Raw genomic sequence first — 23490 nt, 5'->3', positions numbered from 1 at the left:
TTCCAATCCGTCACCGGGCTCCTGTGTTTTCATCAGAGTACACAATAGTAGACGTGCGCTTTTTCTTGGCTTTCTGGTTCTTGTCTTTCTCCTTTCAACAGCTGACTCCAAAATTGCTCTCTTCCGAAATAACCTGATTGCAGCCAGCAGCCTTGTACCTGCTTTCTAGAAGACACTCTGTGCATGAAGACCCTGCTCTTTTCAAAGGAAAGGTGCATCTGAACCCACCATGAAGCCATTAGGCAGCTGTCACTAGATGCGTCTTGGCATTTACATTTCACTAGACTTCCGGGTGCGCGCATGGCACATACATACAAGGCAGCAGAGCACGAGTTAGGCTTGAGAAAAAAAACGCAAAGGGGTGTGGCAAGGGATACTCTTCAGAGTTATTCGAGGACCCTTGTTCGCAGAAATGATAAGAGACTTGGCAAAGGAATGTAAATTGGGTGCTTTCACAGAAACAATTTGAATAAGGTTTCCCCTACCCTTGAATGTTACCTTATGCACAGTGTTACCAAGATTTTCTTCCTTGATATCTGACCTACACCAAAAGCATGTTTCCCCGCTGAATTCAAATACGTGTCCCATGCAGCTTAACAGCCTCCCCATGTACTGCGTTTACCCACAATTTTCCGAACACCATGCCAATGATTTAAAATTTCTCTATAGTTTCCCAGTTCCACCCCAGAAGGTGCTGTTTTAATCTACAGCAATGTATAGTTTTTGTTTTGCACTATATATGACAAGTTCAGTGATTGTGAACCCAGCACGGTCGTTTACTGACCCCCCAACAACAATCTAAGGAAACAGTTGAACAATACCCAGAGGTTTTGTGATGAAATGCTGACTACCAGGACAAATGAAGGAGACCTACTAATTGAACTCAAACCCTTAAGACTAAAGTTAAAACTGTCGAAACGCACCAAACGAAATGGCAGATTAATCATTCTTCATTTGACTTAAAGTAGTTACATTAAAAGAGATCCGCGACACACAATGAATCCCTTAACTGTGCCTCTTCAACCTTTGATGAGCGATAAAACATTAGAGTGAAGTGGCACACGCCTTGAAAAAAACAGTTTTTGCAATGCTATAGGTCTTGCATTTGTGAGAGTTTGAGCTATTGCATGTAAAGAATTATAATATTTTTTTTAAACCACCAAGCGGGTCGTGAACACGCACTTTGTACTTATAGTCTTTGCTTACGAAAAGCAAGGCTGGAAGTAAAAGAGGTGCAGTTACTGCCAGCCTTGCTTCTCATAAACAGGGACTATAAGTGCAAAGTGCGTGTTTACGTACTGCTTGCAGATTTTCAAAACACCTAAATAAAAGGCATTGTCATTTATAATGCCAATCGCTCAAACGCGCAACTGCGAGGCCTTATTGCGAATGCTTGTTATGTATTCTTGATGGTTTTCCTTTTCACTGCTGTTGTCTGCTGTCCTACTGTGTGACAACAGCAATTTGTCTTCATTTCAGGAGCGTGTACCAAGTGACTAAGGAAAGAGAAAGCTAGACAGCAAGTGACAACTTAACAAATGCAATTCCCTAGTGTTTATTAATGTGTATCGCACTTTAGAAAAGTAGCTTGTGCACATACTACATGTTAAGATTTGAGCTGAGGGACATCCTCCAGGAGAAAGGTGTTGTGCCTCAACTTTGTGCTTCAGTCAGATTCACTCTAGACAGGTGGACGAAATTGAGCTGGGAAGGAATGGATATTTTCTCCCTGGAGTAAGACATTAGGTTACTGCTTGAGGGGGCGAAACCATACTCCAGTAGCAACCGCAATCCTTGCCTGTGCTAAACCCTCTGGTAGCTTGGCACATAACAGTCCGGCTTAATTGGACATAAGAGGCAATTTCGAACCCATTTATGCAGCACTTCGAGAAGTAACACAGTTAAAACCCAACACAAGAACATAAACACATCAGTTTAGGACAATAGAATAAAGTGTAATAAATAAATCAATACCAAAACGGCATAAATCCAATCAGTAGAAGCAGAGCTATGCAGCTTTAAAGATTTAAGTGAAAATAATGCCCAAAAGCACAAAGCACCAACTATAGGTCGTCAGATTGTACGAGACAGGGACAAAGTTACAAGTTAAGACTGTCCACGATGAAGCACGGGCCAGCTACAGGGAGCCACTTGGGTTCGCTGAACACAATACCTTAATCCAGGTTGTGAAGATTTGCAGAGTCCTGCGTAGAGGATACGTCATGCAGCAGAGGAGATGTGAGGTCCAGGCGAAGAGATGTTGCACAGTGGCGGTTCTGGGGAACTGTGAAGCATGATGCCATGTCCTTGCATGGAGACGCGTTGCGCCTATTACGGTGGGCTGCATTAGGTGACGCCCTTGCGTGGAGATGTGCAGGCCAGCAGCAGTCCTGATAAGTTGCAATAGGCAATGCGAAGTCTTTACGGCAGGAAAGGCCATGCAGCAGAGGCGATGCATTGGTCCTGAGGGCGATGTGTCGAGCAGCAGAGGTTATGCACCATGGAGGAGAGGAGTTGGTTCTGCTGAATCCACAGATTGGCTGGCAGAGTATCTCAAAGCTCTCTTAAAAGGACCCAGGACTAGGGTAGCACCACATGGGAAGGTAAGACTCGCAGATGGCAAAGTCCAGGTGCTGGGTTTGAGTTTGTTGGAAGCCTGTTCTGTCCCTGAGGCTTTTGATCTGAAGATCAGCCAACTATCCCTTGGAGTTATTCAGGAGTCCTGGGTTTAGAGTTGCAGGTCCAGTCCTCAAAATGCAAATTATGCTCTGGGAAGGTGAGAAGGTCAAGTGCCCAATTGTCAATAAAGAGTGCAGTGCCCTCTGCCTTACACCGGAGCACTGTCCCATCCATCACTTCTGGTACTGATACTTCACCACCCTGACGGCATGCTGTGATGATGAGCCACTTGTGCAGGCGGACTATTCCTGGCAATTACTTTAACTGCTTCGAACTGTGAAATGAGCAGCTGTTGAGTAGTGGTTCACCTTGAGAATCTGCCTAAACAACTCACCCTTGCTGCAGTCTGGAACTTTGCAGCTATTTTAGAACGGGATTCATGACACAGTTCATGTGCACCTAGTTGTCCTTTCGTTGTAAGCTTCTGTAATGAACTTGGTTGGCCTACATTTATCAGACTGTAAACAAACGGGTGCCCCAGAAGCCATCTTACAGTCAGGCACTTACTGAAATCTCCCGCATCAGATAAAACCTGGATATTGGCCGCCCTGTTTCCTGGGTTTTGGCTGCCCTGTTGCCTGTGGACACTATTGGGTGTTTTTAGTTCCTCACTAAAGAACATCTACAGCCTGACCAATTCAAATTCAACTAATGGCCATTTCTTCTAAGAAATGGTAAGTTATTTCTCCTGTTATGTCATATACTGCGTCACTTGTGCGAGCCAACAAACAAGGCTTGACACTAGTGTGGTTGTAAGCAAAGCATCAATCTTTAAAAGAAGACTGAGTTGTAGTAGCACATAACATACTTTGATGTAGATCTGTGCACAGAGCTGATTGTTAATGTAACCGTGGTAGCTCTACATAATGGCCTGGTGCCTGGTACATCAGAAGCGTGCCCTGACTCTGGAAGAAAATAGCCTCATGCCAGCAGAATTCTGTAAGATGTTCAATGGGCTTACTGTCAACCTGAAAATGAAAGCCTGGCTTTTGTGTATGCCTATGAATATCATCACATAACTAAATTGTGTTGCATCCCCTTTCCGTTTAACTCTTTATTGAAACCCAAATGTCCGAATACCATTGCATTTTGAGTTCCTAGGGGATTCACCCAGTTGTATGTGATCTCCAAAAGCCTTGCAAACTGAGCACCCCAGAAGATTGATTTTCTAGGCAACTTCTACTTTAAGTAGTTGCTTCCCCAATTGTAGAAGAATGCACTAAAGGTGTCCTGCAACAATCCTCTCTAGATAAGATATTATTCGGCCACATTGTAGAACAGGCAGCAAGTGATCCCACAATCGTGGCTGCCCCCCCCCCCCCAGTTTCTTTATGAACACTTTTCCAGCCCGTAGCCTTTCACCAACAAATTATTGCTTTTACCCCAAGGAGTGAAGGGGTCAGCTTAGATCACCCTGTTTGACCTGCCCAAGCAGTAGTGCCCGCGTGCCAGCGACAATAGTGAATATCTAGCTTTTGATAACATGGAGAAGCTGGAATTATTCAAAACTGGTTATTGAAAACAGGTGGAGGAAGTACCTGCCGAAATGCTTGCTGGACAGCAATAGGCCAAGTTTCATATGGTTAGTAATAAAGAATTCCTCTGATGTCGCAGTGCTTTCTGGGATAGCTGAATAAGGGTGACAGGAAAATAGAGGCTTTTTCCTAATGTTGTGTGATCAGTTGAATGTTATTTGGGTAAGAGCTGACCTTTCTAGCTTTACTGTATTCTTTGGTTACAATACTACTGCACAGTGGTAAATTGATAAGCTTTTGCTTCCACTTACTTCCATGTGTAACATGGGGAAATAGTCCCCTTCTCTTTGAGGCTGTGTCTGAGATTTCAAATGCTTGTCCCTCATTTTCCTTTAGTACACGTCTTGCTTCCCTTTTCGAATTATTTTTCTTCAACCTCTGCTGTTGAATGCTCGCTCTCCTGTGATTTTTGTTCATGGCGGATTGATGCAACAGTTAGCACATGAGTGAGGCCTTCCTCACTTTAGTCCCGTATAAATCCATGTAGTTCATCTACTACTGACTATTAATATTGAAATCTTCACTGGATGAAGACTTCATTTAGTCTTAATTCTAGTCAGGAGTAATCTTGACCCTTTTTCTCAAACACCAGTAAAACGAATATATGATGTTACCACGAATACAAGTTCCACGCATGGCAATACCACGCGAATTTTAGTTCGCAAGTGGCTTTACCACGCTGGAATTTGCAACGAAGGATCATACCACGCATTTTTACGTCCTAAACACAAACACAAATGCTAAAGATTATTTTCTTACCTGACACCTTCCTGTCTTTCACCAGCAGCCCGTACCTTCCATCCACCATCGAAACAAGCGTGAAAACACGTCTGCCAAAATTAAAAAAGGACTGCCGTAACGGCACGTCTTTGGGGGAGGCACTTTCCTTTTACCTCAGTGCTACTGTAGTGCGTTTTTTAAAAAAATGTAATTAACCCGCTCTGGAGGAAGCCGTCGACGCCTGCTCAATTAGAGCCGAGCTCAGGGCAGTAAACTGACACTCGGACGCCGTGTGTGGCATCCTCGTTGGTACGGAAGTGCGTTTTTTTTTTATTTAATTAACCCGCTCCTTTTTTTTATTTCTGGGGGGGAGACCCCCCCAGGCCCCCCCCCCCCCCCGCCCCTCCCCCAGCCGACCCCCGCCAACCCCCCAATCCCCCTAATGCGTGGCAAAGACGTCGTGGAAGGAACCCTGCGTGGAAGGCACCCTGCGTGGTAAGTGTCACGTGGTAAACGTGAGTAGTGGTAATGCCTTCGTGGTAAATGATGTTTCCCCAGTAAAACATCACATCTGCCAATTAATTATTTGTAAAGCATGATTGAGTTGTAATTCACTTCCTCACAGTTTAGTGTAGTTTAGGTGGTCCCACTAGTTTGGGGGCAGTAGCTTTGTTCGCCCTAAGTGTGGCAGGGTATGCCTAGACGTGGGTCCCTTGCTCATTTTGCCTCTGGATTCAAGCTAGCCTGGCTGATGGGGGCTGTTAGCCCGAAACCGGTCCCAGGAAGCTTGTTTCCGGTCCAGGGAAGACATTGCTTGGCAGTTAGGGCTGGACTGTTCCCATGAGGCACAGGGTCAAGACTGATTTGCATTGTGCTGTGTCTGAACTGGGGTGGCGAAGTGAGCTAAAGAACGATGATGGATTCAACGCAGATCTGTGACTGGGGTGAGGGTCTGAAAAGTTTCAGATCTCCGTCCATCAACTCCTTGTTTTTGCTAAGTTTTGTAAGCTATTATGGTATTTAAAATTTGTTTACTGAACCTGGAATCAACACACATATGTCTGATGCTCAAAAATCGCGTTCTTTATGCATACCAGGGTGTGAACAGTGGGGGCAGACTGTGGGAAGGAATGTTCTTGTTGTTTCTGTCACATGCTCCCACTTATTTCTTTGTTGAACTGGTATGAACTTCAGTTTTTCTTCTAGCGAGGTAGTTATGTTTATGTAAATTGCAGCCTTCTGCGACCTCAACAAAGAATATATTTTAGGATTAAAAAATAGTTGAGGGTTGTTTGAATATGCAAGGTGCAATGTATACTTTTTGGGACTCTGTAGGACAACCTCTGTGATACCAACTTATCTGGTTTAAAACTTTCTGTTTCAAGTTGATGTTACCCAAAAAGCAGGATTTTAAACTTGTTGTTTCGGAGGTGCGTTGTTAGCTGCTTATCTCAGACATGTGGAACATTCAAGTTGCTTCCTTGTGACTACATTGGCATGTATAGTGGCATTCTGAAACACATGGTCTTGCCCGAAGGTAGCCTAGAATATTAGTGTGCATAATGTTTATATCTCATTTTTAGAACTTATCACACTCCGAGGGAATTTCAGAAAGTCACTTTTCCTCTCTCTTAAAAATCACCCAAGTTTAAAACTCCATACTTGTATGTTCAGTTTGCAAAGCTCATAAAACAAAAGCCCCTGCTTTTGTGTTGCAGCTAATGATGCGGGGTACTTTAATGCTGAGATGGCTCCAATTGAAATAAAAACAAAAAAAGGAACCCAAAAAGTCGACCGAGATGAGCACCCTAGACCACAGACCACAGCAGAACAACTGGCGAAGTTAGCTGCAGTCTTCAAGAAAGATGGCACCGTCACTGCTGGGAACGCCTCCGTAAGCATTGAATGAATTGGGTTGTTGCATTAATGCTGTACCTCTATACTGCTGAATTGAATACAGCTATCTGTGTGTTGCATGTGCATCTCAAACTGCTTGTCTGCTGACTTAGTTTTACCTTCTATTTCACACCAGCATTTTCTGTTAGTGGGCATGAAGAAAGAGTAGTGTACATTATGTATACATATGACTTTAATCTCCATACACAAATATTGAATTTTAAAGTCGATTGCTTTAGCATAATTCAATATATACAATGGTTATTTCTGCTGGATTGCTTGGTCTTGTTAACATAGATTTCTCAGCACCGGGATTTTGTAATTCGAGAATAGGCACTCCGTGTTTGCATCATAGCTATTTATTTAGCACTGCATGTTCCTTGTCCTATTTACTCACTTTCTTTTTATAGGTCAGCGCCAGCAAAGTATTTGCTAACATTTGCCTTTGATGCATTGCTACTGGCCATTGATGGGCAAATGTTTCCCTTGTCAATGCTACCTTAGTGACTTAAGCTGATTCAACATTTATATGTTGTTCTTTTCTTCCCAAATCGGAATGTCTGCATCAGTTAGTATAAATCTTATCAGGGTTGTCATCACATTGGGAGAATACAGACAGGTAAGTAGGATATTTTCTAGGCTGTCCACTGCACCCAGATCCCAAAAGCACAGTAGACTGGGTGATAGATGTTGTCTCATCTGTGTGCTTTGGCTTTTAGCACTATGGTGTTTACATGAATGGATGTCTCCTACCACATGGATATTTTTAGGTATACAAAAATGTTTCTGCTTAAAGTGTATGTTTAGATCAGATGAGATTAAATGAAACCGTATTTCAGCCTTTTTTTTATATTTCATGGAAATCACGCTATTTTATTGCTTTTCTAATTGCTCTCTTCAGACTTGCAGGTAAGTACCACGGTTCGGACAGTGGCCATTGCATGTTTCTTCCAGCGGAAGCTTTTGTCTGCCAGGGAGGTCTTGATTTCAGTCTAAACATTGAGGATGCGGAAATCCAGTGAGGAATCTGCTAATTTTTTGCACAAATGTAGAAAGCTGTGATACTGCTCCTGGTTTCAGTATCGTTTCACAAAGGCAGATTAAGATTATACATTAGAAACTGTTATGGTGTCTATTATTTTCCCTCTTTTGTGGCCTTATGCCACCTGCCCATTGGATACAGCTATTATTGGTACTATTTTAACCTTGAGTGTCTGAAGGCATTGAAGAAAGATTTGCCCTCATTTTAGTAGCTAGTCGACCTTAAACACCCAGCCCCTCCGACCCCCCCACCCAACCATTATCTAAATGCCTTCTTACATAAACTTCTATCCTATGAACCCAAGTTGACAATACTGGAGAATGTGACCACCAATTAGGTCTAGGACCTATCATCCTCTGCTTCCTAACCCCTAATTTTCCTTCTGGATTTTTCTGTAGACAGTCTTGGTGTTACTCACATTTAGTGTGAATTTCCTGCACCCCCGGATTGGAGGCAGATCAGCGAGATAATGCTTAACAATGAGGACTTTAAATCTGTTGTCATTTCCTGCAATATTACCTGTTTGATCCAATTCAGTGAAAGGCCATTAGTTAACAAGCGCACAAAGAACATAGTTTACATTATGTGGTTTTATCACTCGTAATTGGATTCTCTGGAAACTGGAAGAATGAGGCTCATGAAAAACACCAATGAAACAAATTATTTTTAAAGTTTATAAGTATTGAAAATGACTCATTTTTATTAGGTTTCGCTGGGGGACGGAGCCGTTAGGCTCCGCCTCCAGAGAAATCTGTAGTTTCTAGTATGGGTGACTTGAACACGCCTCTCTGCTTCATTGGCTAGCTCCATAAATGGAGGCTAGCCATTGGAACAGAGAGGCGTCCGTCATGGCCGGAGGAGACACGGGGGCGTTCCCGAGATTCTTTGGCTTTTGCCGACGTCACGCGACGCCGGGAACGCCCCCGAATCCATCGACACGTGTTTGGTGCAGACTGAAGGTTTGTGAGCCTTCCCCGAGCAGAGTGCACTAAAATAACCTGTGTGCAGCTTCACCACCGCGACCCGGGATCAGTAAACCCCCGACGAAGGGCCCCGTACCTTGCTGGTACCAACGCGACCGAAAACGAGCCCGCTGCTCTCCGATTGGACGAGAGAGCCGAGCCCCCTCACCAAACGCCGCGACGGGATTGGCCCGTGCGGCGCAGCGTCACCACTGTTGCCGTGTGGTGATTGGCTAGGGCGAGGAGCGTCATCGCAGGCTTGACCCGGGAGCCGCACTGCCATAGGCTGACTCCCGGGTGCTTTGGAGGCTCGCCCGTTCTGCCGTGTCTGGATTGGCCCGCTCGACTGGAGGAGCCGAGAATTCACAGCGATCACCGCCGGGCCCGGGGAAGACTGACCTGACCTCGCCGAGGGACCTGAAAGAGTGCTCCAGCCCCCGGCCTGCCGTCTCTGCCCCCCCGCTGCTCCCTGGAGAACAGAGAGCGGGCGGAGGAGCGTCCTGAGACCGGCCGGGCTGGAGCGTAATAAAGAGTTCAGTCCCCGGTGCCAAGGTATGCATTGCATCGTCTAACGCTAGACAGTCAAGTGCTGTGAAGCGAGTCAACCTAACCAGAGCTCATTTCGAACGCGAGACCTGCGAGGGGTAGAAAGAGTTAATATTAAAGGGGAGAGAGCGAAAAAAAAAGAAAAGAGAAAAAAAAAATCTTGGAGTTGTCAACTTAAAAGGAGGGTCTTTGATCCCCTGCCGTCTCATTGGCTTTAAACATCTCCTTCGAAAAGTTTTTTTCCTCGCTCTCTCCCCTTACCTCCCACCCAGCCAGCCTCCTCCCGGGAGCCAAGAAGGGAGGGCGCGAGGGGGGCCTGGGAGCCGCGCAGAGAATAGCGATCAAAAATAAACCTCTTATGTGAAAGGGAAAGAGGGGGGAAGAACGTGTGTATATATACGGAGGCCGGCAGTGTGCGGGGACCGGGCACAGGCGAGGGGCAGGGTTGGGAGGCAGGCAGGGCACTCACAACGACGGGCTCACTCAGCTCAAGTTATCATAGTTTTTTTAATATAATTTATTAACGGGGTGTTTCCGCTTCTTTTTCCTGATCCTGTTTTGACTTGATTTTGGGAAACGCGCAGCCTCTGGAGACAACAACGTACTTTTTAAGAGGCAAGGGGGCGCCGGCATTTGTCCCACTTTTAAAATATAATGTATTTATTGAAAAAAGGGTCAGGTTAAGCGTACGATATTTGACTTTGAGCAAACTCTATATTTATTTACAACTTGGGCTGCAGCAAATCAGCCTGCACTGTAGTTTTCTGTTCGTCGTGTTGCTTTTGGCGTCTAGTTCAAGGGTAGTTAATATATTTATTTGTTTTTTTTTAAATTTGGCACGCGCACACTTTCTGCACTTTCCCCTTGACGTTCAAGAGTGCGGGGAGGTTACATACCCCAACTCTTGCTTTTGCACTTTCTCCTGCGGTGTCGCTATGGCACCTTATGCCCCTCTGCACCGGGCACTGGCGCGCGGCGGCTCTTTGGTGTTGACGGGTTTGCTTCTTTTGGTGTCAAACACCCAGGCAGGGCCCACTGGCCGTCTGCACGGGAAGGTGCAGGGTATCACCCGGGGCCACCCACAGCAGCAGCAGCAGTACACGGTACCAGTCAGGGTGCAGGGGAGTCCGGGGCAGGTGTACTTTCGCCTCTCTGCCTTTGGGAGGGTCTTCGTGCTGCGCCTGGCACCTGAGGCCAGCTTCCTGGCGCCGGGTCTGCGGGTGGAGTACCTGCGGGACGGGAGGGGCGGGGGCACGGCTGGCAGCAGGGAGGTCAGCGACGGGCTCAGGGGGTGCTTCTATTCGGGCACCGTCAACGGGCGCAGAGAGTCACTGGCTGCGGTCAGCTTGTGCCAAGGGGTCCGCGGATCCTTCGTTGTGGACGGTGAAGAGTACCTCATCCAACCGGCTGCCCACGGGAAGCACCATCTGACAGGGGCACTGTTGGGGAGGCGCCCTGGGCAGGCAGAGAGGGCGTGGGGGTCGGGGAGAATGGAGAACCACCTGGCGCCTCACCTTCTCCGGCGACGAGGGCGCCCCAGCCCTGGGGGACACCCCGATCCAGACATTGGCACCCTAAGAGCGGACATACACGCGCCAGGTCCCGTGGACAGCGCCACCGAGGAGGACTGGGCGCCCACGGCGGGGACTCACTCAGAACCGGCCCGTCGGCGGAGGTTCGTGTCCGAAACCCGCTCCGTGGAGACTCTGCTGGTGGCCGACGCCTCCATGGTCCGCTTCTACGGGAAGGAGCTACAGGTAAGGAGGCCCTCCTGGCGTCCGGGAGAATGACTTTTAAAGAGCGTTTTGAATGTTTTTAAACACTTCTCTGTTGTACAATACTGACTACATGCTGAAACGACCAAGTATACAGGGTCAGTATCTGTCTTTAGGCCAGGGGTGTCCAATATAGACCCAGGAAGGTCAGATATATATACACCAGATTTTCAGAATAAGCAGCTAAAATACATGTACAGTCTAGATTCAAACAATTGCCTTTGTATTGATGGAATTCGGTACTTTTCATTACAACATATTTTAGCACTGCAGCCATTTAGCCCTATTGCAGATCGCCTGATTCCCTCAAACCAACCTGCCTCTTAAAGCAGATTGTACCTGGGAACACGCCAGGCACGTTAAAATAGGTTCTCCACAAACTCACTTAGATACTGCCAAACACGATTCAAAATTTGGGGTAATCCTACATTGTGACTGACATTAATTTGATAAATTGTATTTGCCTTGATGTAGAAAGAGTATGTAAACGTGTGCGGGGTTTTTGAGAGCCGTTAATCCCGATCCTATGCAGTTTCTTTCTCGGCGCATTCTTTTTTACAGAAAAAGGAAATAGAGGCACAGGGAGAGAACGGAGCCTGCCGAGGATCACACCAGTTGGTTGAGTGAGTGATGAGGCGGGCCAGAACTTAGATCGAAGCGCTCCGAACCACAATGCACACACGACACACCCCATCCCCTAAACGAAAGATGGAAAACTAGGAAATAGAAAAATGATTCATCAGCCGAAAGCCACTGATAGAGGAAGAAAGCAGCCGTATTTCAGACTGACGCATTATTTTTTAGGCACTGGGAGACTGAGTGATTTGCCCAGAGTCACCAGCTTCAAGGTCGGCCTTGGATCAGAAGGATACAGAAACTTCCGCTATAACATACTACTGTGCCCAGCCCTCCCCATTCTACCCTCCAGGGAGCCCAAGAGACAGCGCTACCTTCAGTTGGCATTTACTTCCAGGGTCGTGCTCCTGTGGCATGTTGTACTCCCGGAACGCCGTACCCCTGCATGCCACATGAGTTCGCATGCACTGTTCCAGCCACGCGAGCTGCCGCTGCCTCTGTCTTCCCCCAGCGCTGCTTTGGTCAAACGCCTTCAACACAACAGACGGCCTTTGTCGTCTCCGACCACCCACAGCACAGCGAGTTAAACACCGTCATGCCACAGTTCAGGACACAGCGTCTCAAAGAGACTGCACAAGGAGTTTGCATTTAGTGTACTCCCAGTACAAAAGAGGATCCAGTTCAATGTCCAATGTATGGCCCACCATGCAATGAAAAGGCCCCATTCTTATTCAAAGACTACTCTGCCCTTACACACCTAAAAGATCGCTACATTCTTAGAACTCCTTTTTGTTGACTGTTCCTAAGGTCAAAAAGGCTACATGTGGTGGCTGTTCCTTTGCCGTTCTGACTGCAAATTTGTGGAATTCCCTCCATGCCAATTTAAGGCCAGGGCCAGCCACAAACTTCTTTTAGGAAATTCCTAAAGACTCATCTATTTTAATTCCGGCATGGCTTACCAATGCCTTGCAGGCGCACCTGTCTCAGTGCCAGGAGTCCTTTCGGGGGTATCTGAGTGCTATACAACTCATCTTGAATACAATATTCACCACTGTTTAAGCTTTGTTGCCTAGAGGGCAGGACACGTGGTAATCAAAAGTAGGACAGGTAGAAATTTAATTTTAACAAGTCTTTACAGTGACTTGCAGCAGAAAACAATTTTTCACTGTGCCAGACCTAGCTATTCAATGTAGAAAATCAGAATTCAGAATAAAATCCCAATTCAGTGTTTTAGGAATAAGACTAGCTAAAAAAATAATTAAACAACTGTTTATAATAATTATGATAGACTCAATTCAATTGTAAAATTATATTTTTAACAAATCTTGAGGAAAAGTAACTTTTTGAAAGTTTCCTTTTGCCTGCCTAAAGTTCCTGTAGGCTAATTTGCATTTCCTCTTCAACTTCCCCAGCCAGTGATTAGCATGTGAATAGGTGTGAAATTCCTCACAGGAGCTACACAACAGGCCGGCTGTGACTGACAAAGTCAGCCCAAATGAGCAGAGATGGCTCCCCTGAATTTCATAGACTATTCAGGGTGAGGTCTGTGAGCATCTTTTTTGACATTCATTTGTCAAATACTCTTGAGTGTGAAGTCCTGCTTGACACGTCTGCCGGGTTTTACATACACCACTTAAGGCGCACTTCAGAGGGCAAAAACAGGGTGCCAAGACCATTCTTGTGTGTCCACTGTTTGGTTATTGGAAGCCCTTGGTTTTGTCTTACTAATTTTGAATGTATTTATTTATTGTTTTAACTATCAGCCTTAAAATAATTTAAAACAGAGATTAAAGAACACTTTTTGTCTTACCAGAATTCTGTCTCTGGATTTAACGTAAGACACTTGGGGAGCTAGGGAGTGCAGAGTGACTGCAGAGTGCTAGGGAGTGCAGAGTGACTGCAGAGTGCTAGGGAGTGCAGAGTGACTGCAGAGTGCTAGGGAGTGCAGAGTGACTGCAGAGTGCTAGGGAGTGCTAAGGAGTGCAGAGTGACTGCAGAGTGCTAGGGAGTGCTAAGGAGTGCAGAGTGACTGCAGAGTGCTAGGGAGTGCAGAGTGAATGCAGAGTGCTACGGAGTGCTAGGGAGTGTAGAGAGACTAGGGAGTGTAGAGTGACTACAGAGTGCTAGGGAGTGCAGAGTGACTAGGGAGTGTAGAGTGACTGCAGAGTGCTAGGGAGTGCAGAGTGACTGCAGAGTGTTAGGGAGTGCTAGGGAGTGCAGAGTGACTGCAGAGTGTTAGGGATTGCAGAGTGACTGCAGAGTGCTAGGGAGTGCAGAGTGACTGCAGAGTGCTAGGGAGTGCAGAGTGACTGCAGAGTGCTAGGGAGTGCAGAGTGACTGCAGAGTGCTAGGGAGTGCAGAGTGACTGCAGAGTGCTAGGGAGTGCAGAGTGACTGCAGAGTGCTAGGGAGTGCAGAGTGACTGCAGAGTGCTAGGGAGTGATAGGGACTGCAGAGTGACTGCAGAGTGACTGTAGAGTGCTAGGGAGTGCAGAGTGACTGCAGAGTGCTAGGGAGTGTTAGGGAGTGCAGAGTGACTGCAGAGTGCTAGGGAGTGCAGAGTGACTGCAGAGTGCTAGGGACTGCAGAGTGACTGCAGAGTGACTGCAGAGTGCTAGGGAGTGCAGAGTGCTAGGGAGTGCTAGGGAGTGCAGAGTGACTAGGGAGTGCAGAGTGACTAGGGAGTGCAGAGTGACTAGGGAGTGCAGAGTGACTAGGGAGTGCAGAGTGACTAGGGAGTGCAGAGTGACTAGGGAGTGCAGAGTGACTAGGGAGTGCAGAGTGACTAGGGAGTGCAGAGTGACTAGGGAGTGCAGAGTGACTAGGGAGCGCAGAGTGACTAGGGAGCGCAGAGTGGCTAGGGAGTGCAGAGTGGCTAGGGAGTGCAGAGTGGCTAGGGAGTGCAGAGTGGCTAGGGAGTGCAGAGTGACTAGGGAGTGCTAGGGAGTGCAGAGTGACTGCAGAGTTACTGCAGAGATTAAGCTAATGGCAATGTAAATGACAATGCCATTTATTTATCTGTTTTCAAAACCAACACAAATACAAATTTTGTCATTTACAATGCCAATAGCTCTAACTTTTCCAAAGGCGAAACCATTGCATTGTAAATGCTTGTTTGAGTCTTTCAATCGTGGAATGTGGTTGCAGCCAAGTTTCGAAGTAGAGTGAGAAAACAAACTAGAACACTTTTATTTTTACCCTTGTGTGCATGCTTAGCCAAACCATTCTGAGTTATTAATGATCTTTTGTTTATTTCTCTTTGTAAGTAACAATGATTGCATCATAATGAACCATTAAACCACATTTTCACTAAAATGTTGGATTACAGACTCACCCACCATCAACTGTGTGGACTTTATAAATGTTCTTGTTGAAGTCAGTCAGTTTTGTAAACTATTCAATGTTTGATCTAACAGGGCAGTAGTATTGATGTAGAGTAAGAATACATATATTGTGTTATTCAGATGGACGAGTAAATGCTTATTTTTGTATTGTATTCACCGATATCTGTCAAACATGATGTAACCTAAAGAGCAGGAAGCTGCCATTCTTGCCTTACCCTTGTATGCAGGGAACATTTAAAGTATCATGTCAGTCCTAAGTAATAAAGCAGCCGTGGTATCCTGATAAAGCACTTCGTGTAGATCTAGAAAATCAAAATTCGTCCTTAGTTTACTGAGTGTGGGCCGCAGCACTTTCCACATTGGAGTCACCAGGACTAGATCTGCCATCTGTCTCCTGGTCTGCGAGGCCACCCTTGAGATCAGCATGAATGGGGAAAGGCTTGCACATCCGTTGCTCAGGCTTTCCGGTCTGGTCTCCAACTGAAGAATGACATTGCTCAGTTCATGCAAGATATTATTAAGGTATCAATTCTTGAGCAATGTTACAATGAGAAAATAGAAATTTCCGTTTTTAAAATAGATTTTCTGCCCCATTGCTGCTGGAAAGGTGCCCTTGTATACCCGCCTCCGGTTCCATTCCAAGATTTTTCGCTCAAATTGATGGAATTAATTTCCCCTCATACTATCTTGACTAAACATTTCTTGTTATTAGGAGACTTCAATGTACACAATGAGATCACTTCTAATCTGGACGCCTCTGTTTCTCACGACTTTAGGACTAGCAAAGATCAACAAGGGTCCTACACATCTAGCGGGACACACGTTAGATCTTATCCTGACCAACTCTCCAAACATCTTTTGTGAGGCTCCACACCCACTCACATGGTCAGATCATTCTCCAATTGTCTTCCAATTAAGGGGAACAGGGGTCAACCTTGCCTCTTCCATGGCCCCACATAATCTCCAAAGACAGTGGCATAAAATTACACCGACTGTTGCATGAGTATATTCCCGGCAACTGTTAACCTGGGATCAGGGAATGTTGATTGCTTAGACAGCTACAGTACCGTAGTAAAAACAACCATAGATCAACTGGCCCCATTGAAACATTACCTTAATTCCTCCAGACACCCACATGCAGTGTGGTACTCTGTAGATCTGAGAAAGGAAAAATGTCTCTATAAAATCTGGAAAGATGTTGGCGTCACTTCCATGATGTAAATGACAAAGAAAGGTATAAAATCTCTTTGGCTCGATAAGAACCTAAAACAGTGCACATGGAGCCCACATTGCATCGCAATGTAACCAGACAGGGAATGCCCCTAAAAAAATATATATCAAATCATTACATTTTTTACCAACCTAAAGGCCTGCAACAATTAAGTTTCTCCATCTCAAGAACTCTGCAATAAGATTGCTAATCGTTTTGAACAGAAAATCGAGCTCATCTATGAAAAAATCACTAGAGACAGGAGCCTTTTGAATGACATCTCAACCCCTTGTCCTCCATCTCCGACCAACATGTGGAGTGGAGTGGAGTAGAGTGGTGTGGCTCACTGGTTAGAGGCGGCAGACACGGAAGCAGAGGTCGGCCCGGGACCAGGGTTCGATTCCCGACGCGGCAGGGTCTTGGGCCAGGGTCAGCGGACTCGATAATTCTCGCCTCGGTGCCTACTAAAACCATGGGTCCCACTCAGCAACTCTGGGCAATAGCTTGCTTAATCTCTACTAACGGCCCCATCAGCCGGGATGCTTGTCTTCACCTTGGAGATGCCCAGGAGGGACCATCTCACAGGGAAAGCCAGGATGGGTTCCCCAGCAGTATACAGCTCCGGGACGCCCCTTTGCTGGGGCAGCTGTGCGCTTTACAAGTATACGACATTTAACATTTAACATTTTTAACATGCCCCCTTTGGAGAGTTTCTCATCTCTTACAGTAGATATAGTAGAGACACTGTTGAAAACAGTTAAATCGGGTTCACCTTGGATATTATTCCAGTTAAAATAAGCTCTCTACCCTATTAACAGTTGTCTCTGTCCATCTGCTCAATCTTTAATCTGTCCATGAGAGCGGGCCAACTACCACTTAAATTGAAGGCCGCACAAATAATTCCCATCTGAAAGAAAGCTAATACCCCATTTGCCCCATTGGAGGATCTGTCCAACTAGTGCCTGATTTCTCTCCTACCTCTTCTGAGTAAGTCATTGGAAAAATATATTAATAAACGTCTCTGAGTATAACAAATCCACTGGATGCCTTGACTCCTCTGTCTGGATTTAGGCCTGGGTACAGTACGGAGTCAGCATTGATTGATGTTACTGACCTCTGACAGGCAGTACTACTAGTGCTGCTGGATTTGTCAGCGGCTTTCGACACGGTATTCCATTCCATTCTACTCAGGAGACTCAGAGAAATTGGAATCCGAGGACAAGCCTTCCAGTGGAACTTGTGTTTTCTTATATATCGGACACAGGCGAACAATCTTGGCTCTTTTCAATCACAGACCATGGAACTCATCAAAGGAGTGCCTCAGGGATCCTGAATTGGTCCCGCTTTGTTCATCATTTATGTTGCCCCATTAGCTGGACTATATAGAAAGCTTGGCTTCACTCCGATCTCTTATGCTGATGACACCCAGCTTCTACTGTCATTTCATATAAACTCCAACAACTCTCGGACCGCTTTCTCGGAAGGCATGTCTGTTATCGCTACGTGAATGAGGAATAACTTCCTACAGCTAAATGCTGGGAAAACGGAGATCATGCTGTTCGGAGACGCCCCTCTGCTCTGGTCCCCAGAGTGGTGGCCATCCGAATTAGGCGCTCACAATGCCTAATTCACAATGAAAGAGTAAGTTACTACCACCGTAGGCTCATGTTCCATATGTTAAGCCTCCTACGCAGGGTATTTCCCTTTCTCCCCCTTACCATACGTAAAACACTCATCCAAGTACTAGTGATAAGTCACCTAGACTACTGTAATGCTCTTTTGATTTCAGCTAGTGAGTCTTCTTTAAATAGACTTCAGGTAGTTCAAAACACAGTGGCTCGCCTTGTCTCGAATTCTCTCCTGCCAGAACAGCCTCTTTCCCGCTATTACAATGTCTACACTGGCTACCGATATGTTGCATTGTGCACAAAGCACTAAATGGTAAAGGTCCTGGTTACCTAGCAGAAAAACGTATTCTATACCAACCACACAGACTCCTTCGCTCAGAAGCAAAATCCTCATTCCTTGTTCCGTGTTTTAAGAAATCTCCTTTGGGTGGAAAAGCCTTTACCCACCTAGCTCCCTATTAATGGAATCTGCTTCCAATTCAACTCCGGAACTGCACAGAATACCTTTTATTTAGAAAGCTTCTTAAAACCGAGCTTTTCTAAAATGCCCATATCTAATCTGCCCTGACGGCTACACCTCTGTAGCGCGGGGATACCCCTTTGAGGGTGATTTGGGCGCTTAACAAGTCAATAAATAAATACTCCAGGTCTAGACACTCCACATTTTGAAATCTACCTTTTACCCCGGTTTATTTATCAACGCATGCTTTGAAGACTAGGCAGTAGTCACATGGCGTTGACCTAAACTTAAAGCCTGCTTGGTTATCAGATAGTGTGCCACAGATCCCCTAGTCTTACAGTCTGAGCTTGATCTCTCTTGCAAATATTTTGGTCAGTAGACAGATTGGTTGATTAGCTTAGATACATTTTTCTCCTCTTTTTTGTACCAAGGGCATTTCTTTATAACCGGAATCAAATGTATGCATTACTGATCCCAATTTGTCAGTATAGTCCAGGGTATCTGTCTACCTCTCTGAGTTTTTAAGGATCAGCTGACTTCCTATTTCTTATTACATGCCTACAACATAAAGGTGTGGGAAACCTAGTAAGCATAATGAATCCTTTAAATGCTGTTTCCTACCCCCTGACAAGGCCATGCAGCACTCTGATTCATATTGCATTCATGATCGACCTTTTGGAGTTATTGGTTAATAGGGTGTAGTTTTCGATTTGGCAGGCTTTATGTGACCATGCAGGGCTCATACATTTGTTTCAAACAGCTGCATCATCCACTAGCTAGCCACCGCTTAGCTATTGCATTTTGGGCTGATGGTGGGGTCGCAACAGATATTGTAACTCAAAAACTGTTTGGAAAAAAACTTGCAAACGTCCACACCGAACACTAGATGGCAGGAGTATGCAGCGCATGTGCATCTGCAACACTGGATGCTACGAACAACAGAAGGTTACAGGGTAAGTAACTCTTTAATGCTCTCAAGTACTGGTAGACTCCCATTATTTAGCTATGAAATAAAGTATTTTGGTTAAGAGTTAGTTGTTTGTAATATTTACCTTTTTATTTTTACATTTTTAGGGTGTGTCTGATGGGGCTGGTGCTGTCATAGTAGCCAGCGAAGAAGCAATTAAACAGCATAAACTCACTCCTTTGGCTAGGATTGTAGCCTATCATGTGTCTGGATGTGACCCAAATATCATGGGCATTGGTAAGTTTTATTGGGAATGTAAGTGTGGGAAATGTAGGCATTTATGAGGTTTTGAAAGGTTGGAGAAAAAATGGCGGCAACGTGAAAAAACCCAGAAAGAACTTTCTCCTCTCAAAAGATATTGTCATTCCTATTCTATGACATCTGTTTAATAGATGGTTGAGATATCACAGGGTTTTAGTGCATATTCTTGGAGTAATTTACACCATATTTGTAATTCAGACCTTGATATTCCTCGTAGTTAAGCTGTTTTGTGAGAATGTACCATGTTTGTCGCCAAACCTATCTCTGAGAAGCACTGACAACTTTCTGAACCATCCTTTTGGCAGCACGTACCATCTTACAAGAATATACAAATTAATCTAAAATTTGACACCCGCACTTTTTTTATTTCAAAATTTGCACCGTACTAAAAATGCATGCCAATTTGTAGTCTGCAATAGTTCGTAGTAAAAAAAAAAAACATATGGCCTCTGAATCGGTCATTGAATCCTCTTTTTATACCTACTCACCAGCCTCATTTCTCTTAAAGCAATTTCACTGTATCGAAAGGAACCTTTGCAATTGGGTGAGAATAATCAATACACATTTACTCTGTGTAGATGAATTGCATCACGTTTGTCCACCTCAAAATGCAATTTACTAGAATACTTTCTGTTATGGCCAGTGTGGAGACATTGGAATTTTGTATGCACACTCACCGAGAGCAGAGGTTAATACAATATTTCGTTATGGAATAAACATCCTAAAAAAAATACCTCCAATTAAATTGCACTAATTCCTACTTTGAAAAACTCCCACTATCCTAGGGTGACGCAGGAGTTATTTTCTGTTTAATTAAAATGTTATTGTTCTGGTTAGCATTTACAACACAGTCAACTAATAGAGTTTTAAAAAAAATGATTTAAAAGCTGAGAAGCCATGCACATAACAGAAGGATGAAAAAAGATAGTTCTGCTACATTAGCCAATCAGTTAATAGTGACAATACACCATAGTCCAAATAATGAACAATTCAGTTTGATTTTTGCACAATCCGCAGATGATCTAGTCACTGATAGGCAGACATCTGGATGCGCTCCTTTCGATCAAATATTTAACACATTCTGTTAAGAAAGGACTTTTTGCACAGCAACACAACATATGAAGAATGTTCTATTTCTATGTGCCTTTGAGCTCTAAAGAATGTATTTGCCCCATTTTCTTAGCCTTGAATTGTTTGAAAGAATGGAGGGCACATTGAATGAATGAATATATTTATAAAGCCCTCCGCAGCTTCAACCGAGTGTCCCAGCATTATAACTGACCAAGGTCACAATTGTTACATCAACCTCATGCTAAAGCAAATAGATGGGTCTTAAGGGCCTTCCTAAAAGTGAGTTCTTTGGATATGTTCTTCAAGGCAAGAAGCAGCACATGCCATTCCTTGAAAGCTAGCAATAAAAAGAGCTGTTTCTGCAAGTGGCTCTCCAAAAGAGTGGCCACTAGCTTGCGGACAAGGTGGGATGGATAATATTGATGGATCTAATTGATCAAATATTGGGTGTTACAGTTATAGAATGCATGATGTATAAAACCCACAGCTTTGAAGAGGATCCTTTTACTAATAGGGAACCAGTGTAATTCATAAAGGTAGCTAGATAATCCATTCCAGTCCATGATTGCCCAGACTCACACGTTCCTCTGCCTTTTGTACAGTTTGCCGTCTTTTCACCAATCTATCATGGGTGTCCAAGTAGAGAATGTTCCCGTAATCCAACCTGGCAGTTATTACTGCAAGGGCAACTGTCTTATGGGCAGTTAAAGGAAGATCTAATAATTTTCTAGTTGAGTGCACCATACCAAAACAAGTCCCAGCTACCAAAAGGATCTGAGGGTGAAAACCTAACTTGCTGTCGGTCCTAACTCTAAGAGTCTTAGCTACTGAAGTTGGTGGTGGGTAGGCAGAATATCCTTCAGCCAACAATTGTACACCCCTTGCTCACTCACATGACCGCCCAAAGAGAAGAATCTCCCTTTTATCAGCATTGCGGTGTAAATGGTTCTCTTGTAGTCAGATCAATCTGTTTGCTAGGCATGAAGGAACGGTGAAGCCTGTGTCTGCCGAGTTGGGATCAAAATTCAGAAGCAGCTGGGTATCATCAGAGTAGATTGTGATCACCCAAAATGTATTCAATATTTAAATATTCAATTTACCAAGGCATACCTTGTAGATGTTAAATAGAGTGGATCTGAGGGGCGAGCCCTCTGGCACCCCAAACCTTAATTGCTTCCTAGCCGACTTGTAAGTCGCCAGCAAAATATCCTGCTCTCTTTCCTCCAAAAAGTATTTGCTCCACCTCCAGGCCTGCTCTGTGATGCCCAACTCCTCTACCTGCTAAAACAGTCAGGTTTGCGAAAGCAGTGAATACTGCAGTTCAATCAGTCGCCATAAAGGCAGCACCTTTACCTTCAATCAGAGTAAATCTAATGACCTCGGAGAGCTCAGGCCGAGCTATCTCTGTACTATGCTGCGGATGATAGCCTGATTGCGTATAATGTAAAAGATGATTCTCTTCCAAAAAGTTGGGTAAGTGTGCATTGACCAAATTTTCCAGCATTATTCCACAGGCTGGGAGGAGTGAGATAAGGTGGAAATTCAATAAAAGATCGAGGCGTTAGCGGACTGTTTTTTCAGCAAGGGAAGCACTTTTGCTGTGTTCTATCCATGGGCCACCACCAGTCAAGAGCGCTACTAAAAAGCTTAGTGAGATTAGGCAATCTAGTTTCAGCTGAAGAGGGCAGGATAGCAGGAGGGCAAGAGTCACTAGGAGAGCCTGATTTGCACCGTCTAAGAACTTGTTCAGTTTGTATGGTAGAGAATGGACTGAATGTGTCGAACTGACCTGCCTGGCAGGTTCAGGAACCATGCCCTTCAAGGACAAGTGGTCTGACTTTGAATCCTGCATCATAAATTGTATTTATAAAGCGCACTTTTGCCCTAGGGTATTTTGGCGCTGAATAACAGATGTTTATTGTTACTCAACTCAGTGGTGCTCGTTTTATCGACCACAGAAGGATGAAGGGCTGAGTGGACCCGCCGGGATTTGAACATGTGACCATGCGGTCGAACACAGGCCCCTACAGCGGGCACATTAATCTGCTAAGCCACCAGCTCCGTGTGGCTCTTGAAAATGTTATCTTCGAAAACAGTGACTGATTTTTTACAAAGATCCACGAGGCTTGTCTACTTGAGTAATCGCCTTGGGGTTCATAAAGAGTTTTGTGATTTTTTAAGATCTCTTTGGAGGATTTCTCAGCCCTGTTGATTTGGGCCATATAGAATGTGCGATACGCCTTCTTAATTTTTCTATCTATCTTTCAGAGTTGACCTATAATATTCCTTATCGGTCAACAATAAATTGAAACGCCGTTTATGCTATAGCTGCTTCAAAGGCTTCTTGAGAATTAGTAGCTTTGGGGTGAACCAAGGAGCTGAGGGGCCTCTTCTTTTCGATTGGCCGCTTCTAATTGGGACCAGAGACTTGATGTCATGAAGTGCCCAAACCTCTGCATCATGAGTAGTATCCCCTCCGAAACGTGATCGTGTTCTCTAGGTAGTTTGAGAAAGCAGACGGAATAACTTTACCTCATGCGCTGTATATCACCTGCTTCCTTATATCCGCATTGCCTCCCCACCTCCCCCCCACCACTATTGTCGCAGGTAATTGTAACTAAAAAGGGGGCTGACCAAACAAGAGGAGTTAGCCTCCCTGCTGGTAGCTTCTGTAACTAGAAGGTAATATATATAATGTATGTCTCGATTGATGTTTAGCGGCTTAAATAAATTGCTACCAATTAGAAGTCCTGCAGGAGTCCACTAAAGCCTTATCTGATGTATCCGTAACTGTGCTATAATGGCTATTTTCCCACCTA

General features: G+C 44.9%; 1 protein-coding gene across 1 annotated transcript in view; it reads left to right on the top strand.

The window, feature by feature from the left end:
• ACAA2 (acetyl-CoA acyltransferase 2) overlaps positions 1–23490 on the top strand; it is a 111649-nt gene that overhangs the window by 64475 nt on the left and 23684 nt on the right. The window contains exons 6-7 of the mRNA XM_086960376.1: positions 6653–6828; positions 19447–19576. Of these exons, the coding sequence (XP_086816502.1) occupies positions 6653–6828; positions 19447–19576 (306 nt within the window). The remainder of the gene's footprint in view (positions 1–6652; positions 6829–19446; positions 19577–23490) is intronic.

The sequence above is a fragment of the Lissotriton vulgaris genome, chromosome 3_1 (genome assembly GCF_964263255.1).
Source record: "Lissotriton vulgaris chromosome 3_1, aLisVul1.2, whole genome shotgun sequence".
NCBI classification, from domain to species: Eukaryota; Metazoa; Chordata; class Amphibia; order Caudata; family Salamandridae; genus Lissotriton; species Lissotriton vulgaris.
Note: the sequence above shows the minus strand (reverse complement) of the source record. Positions and strands in the feature narration are given on the sequence as shown.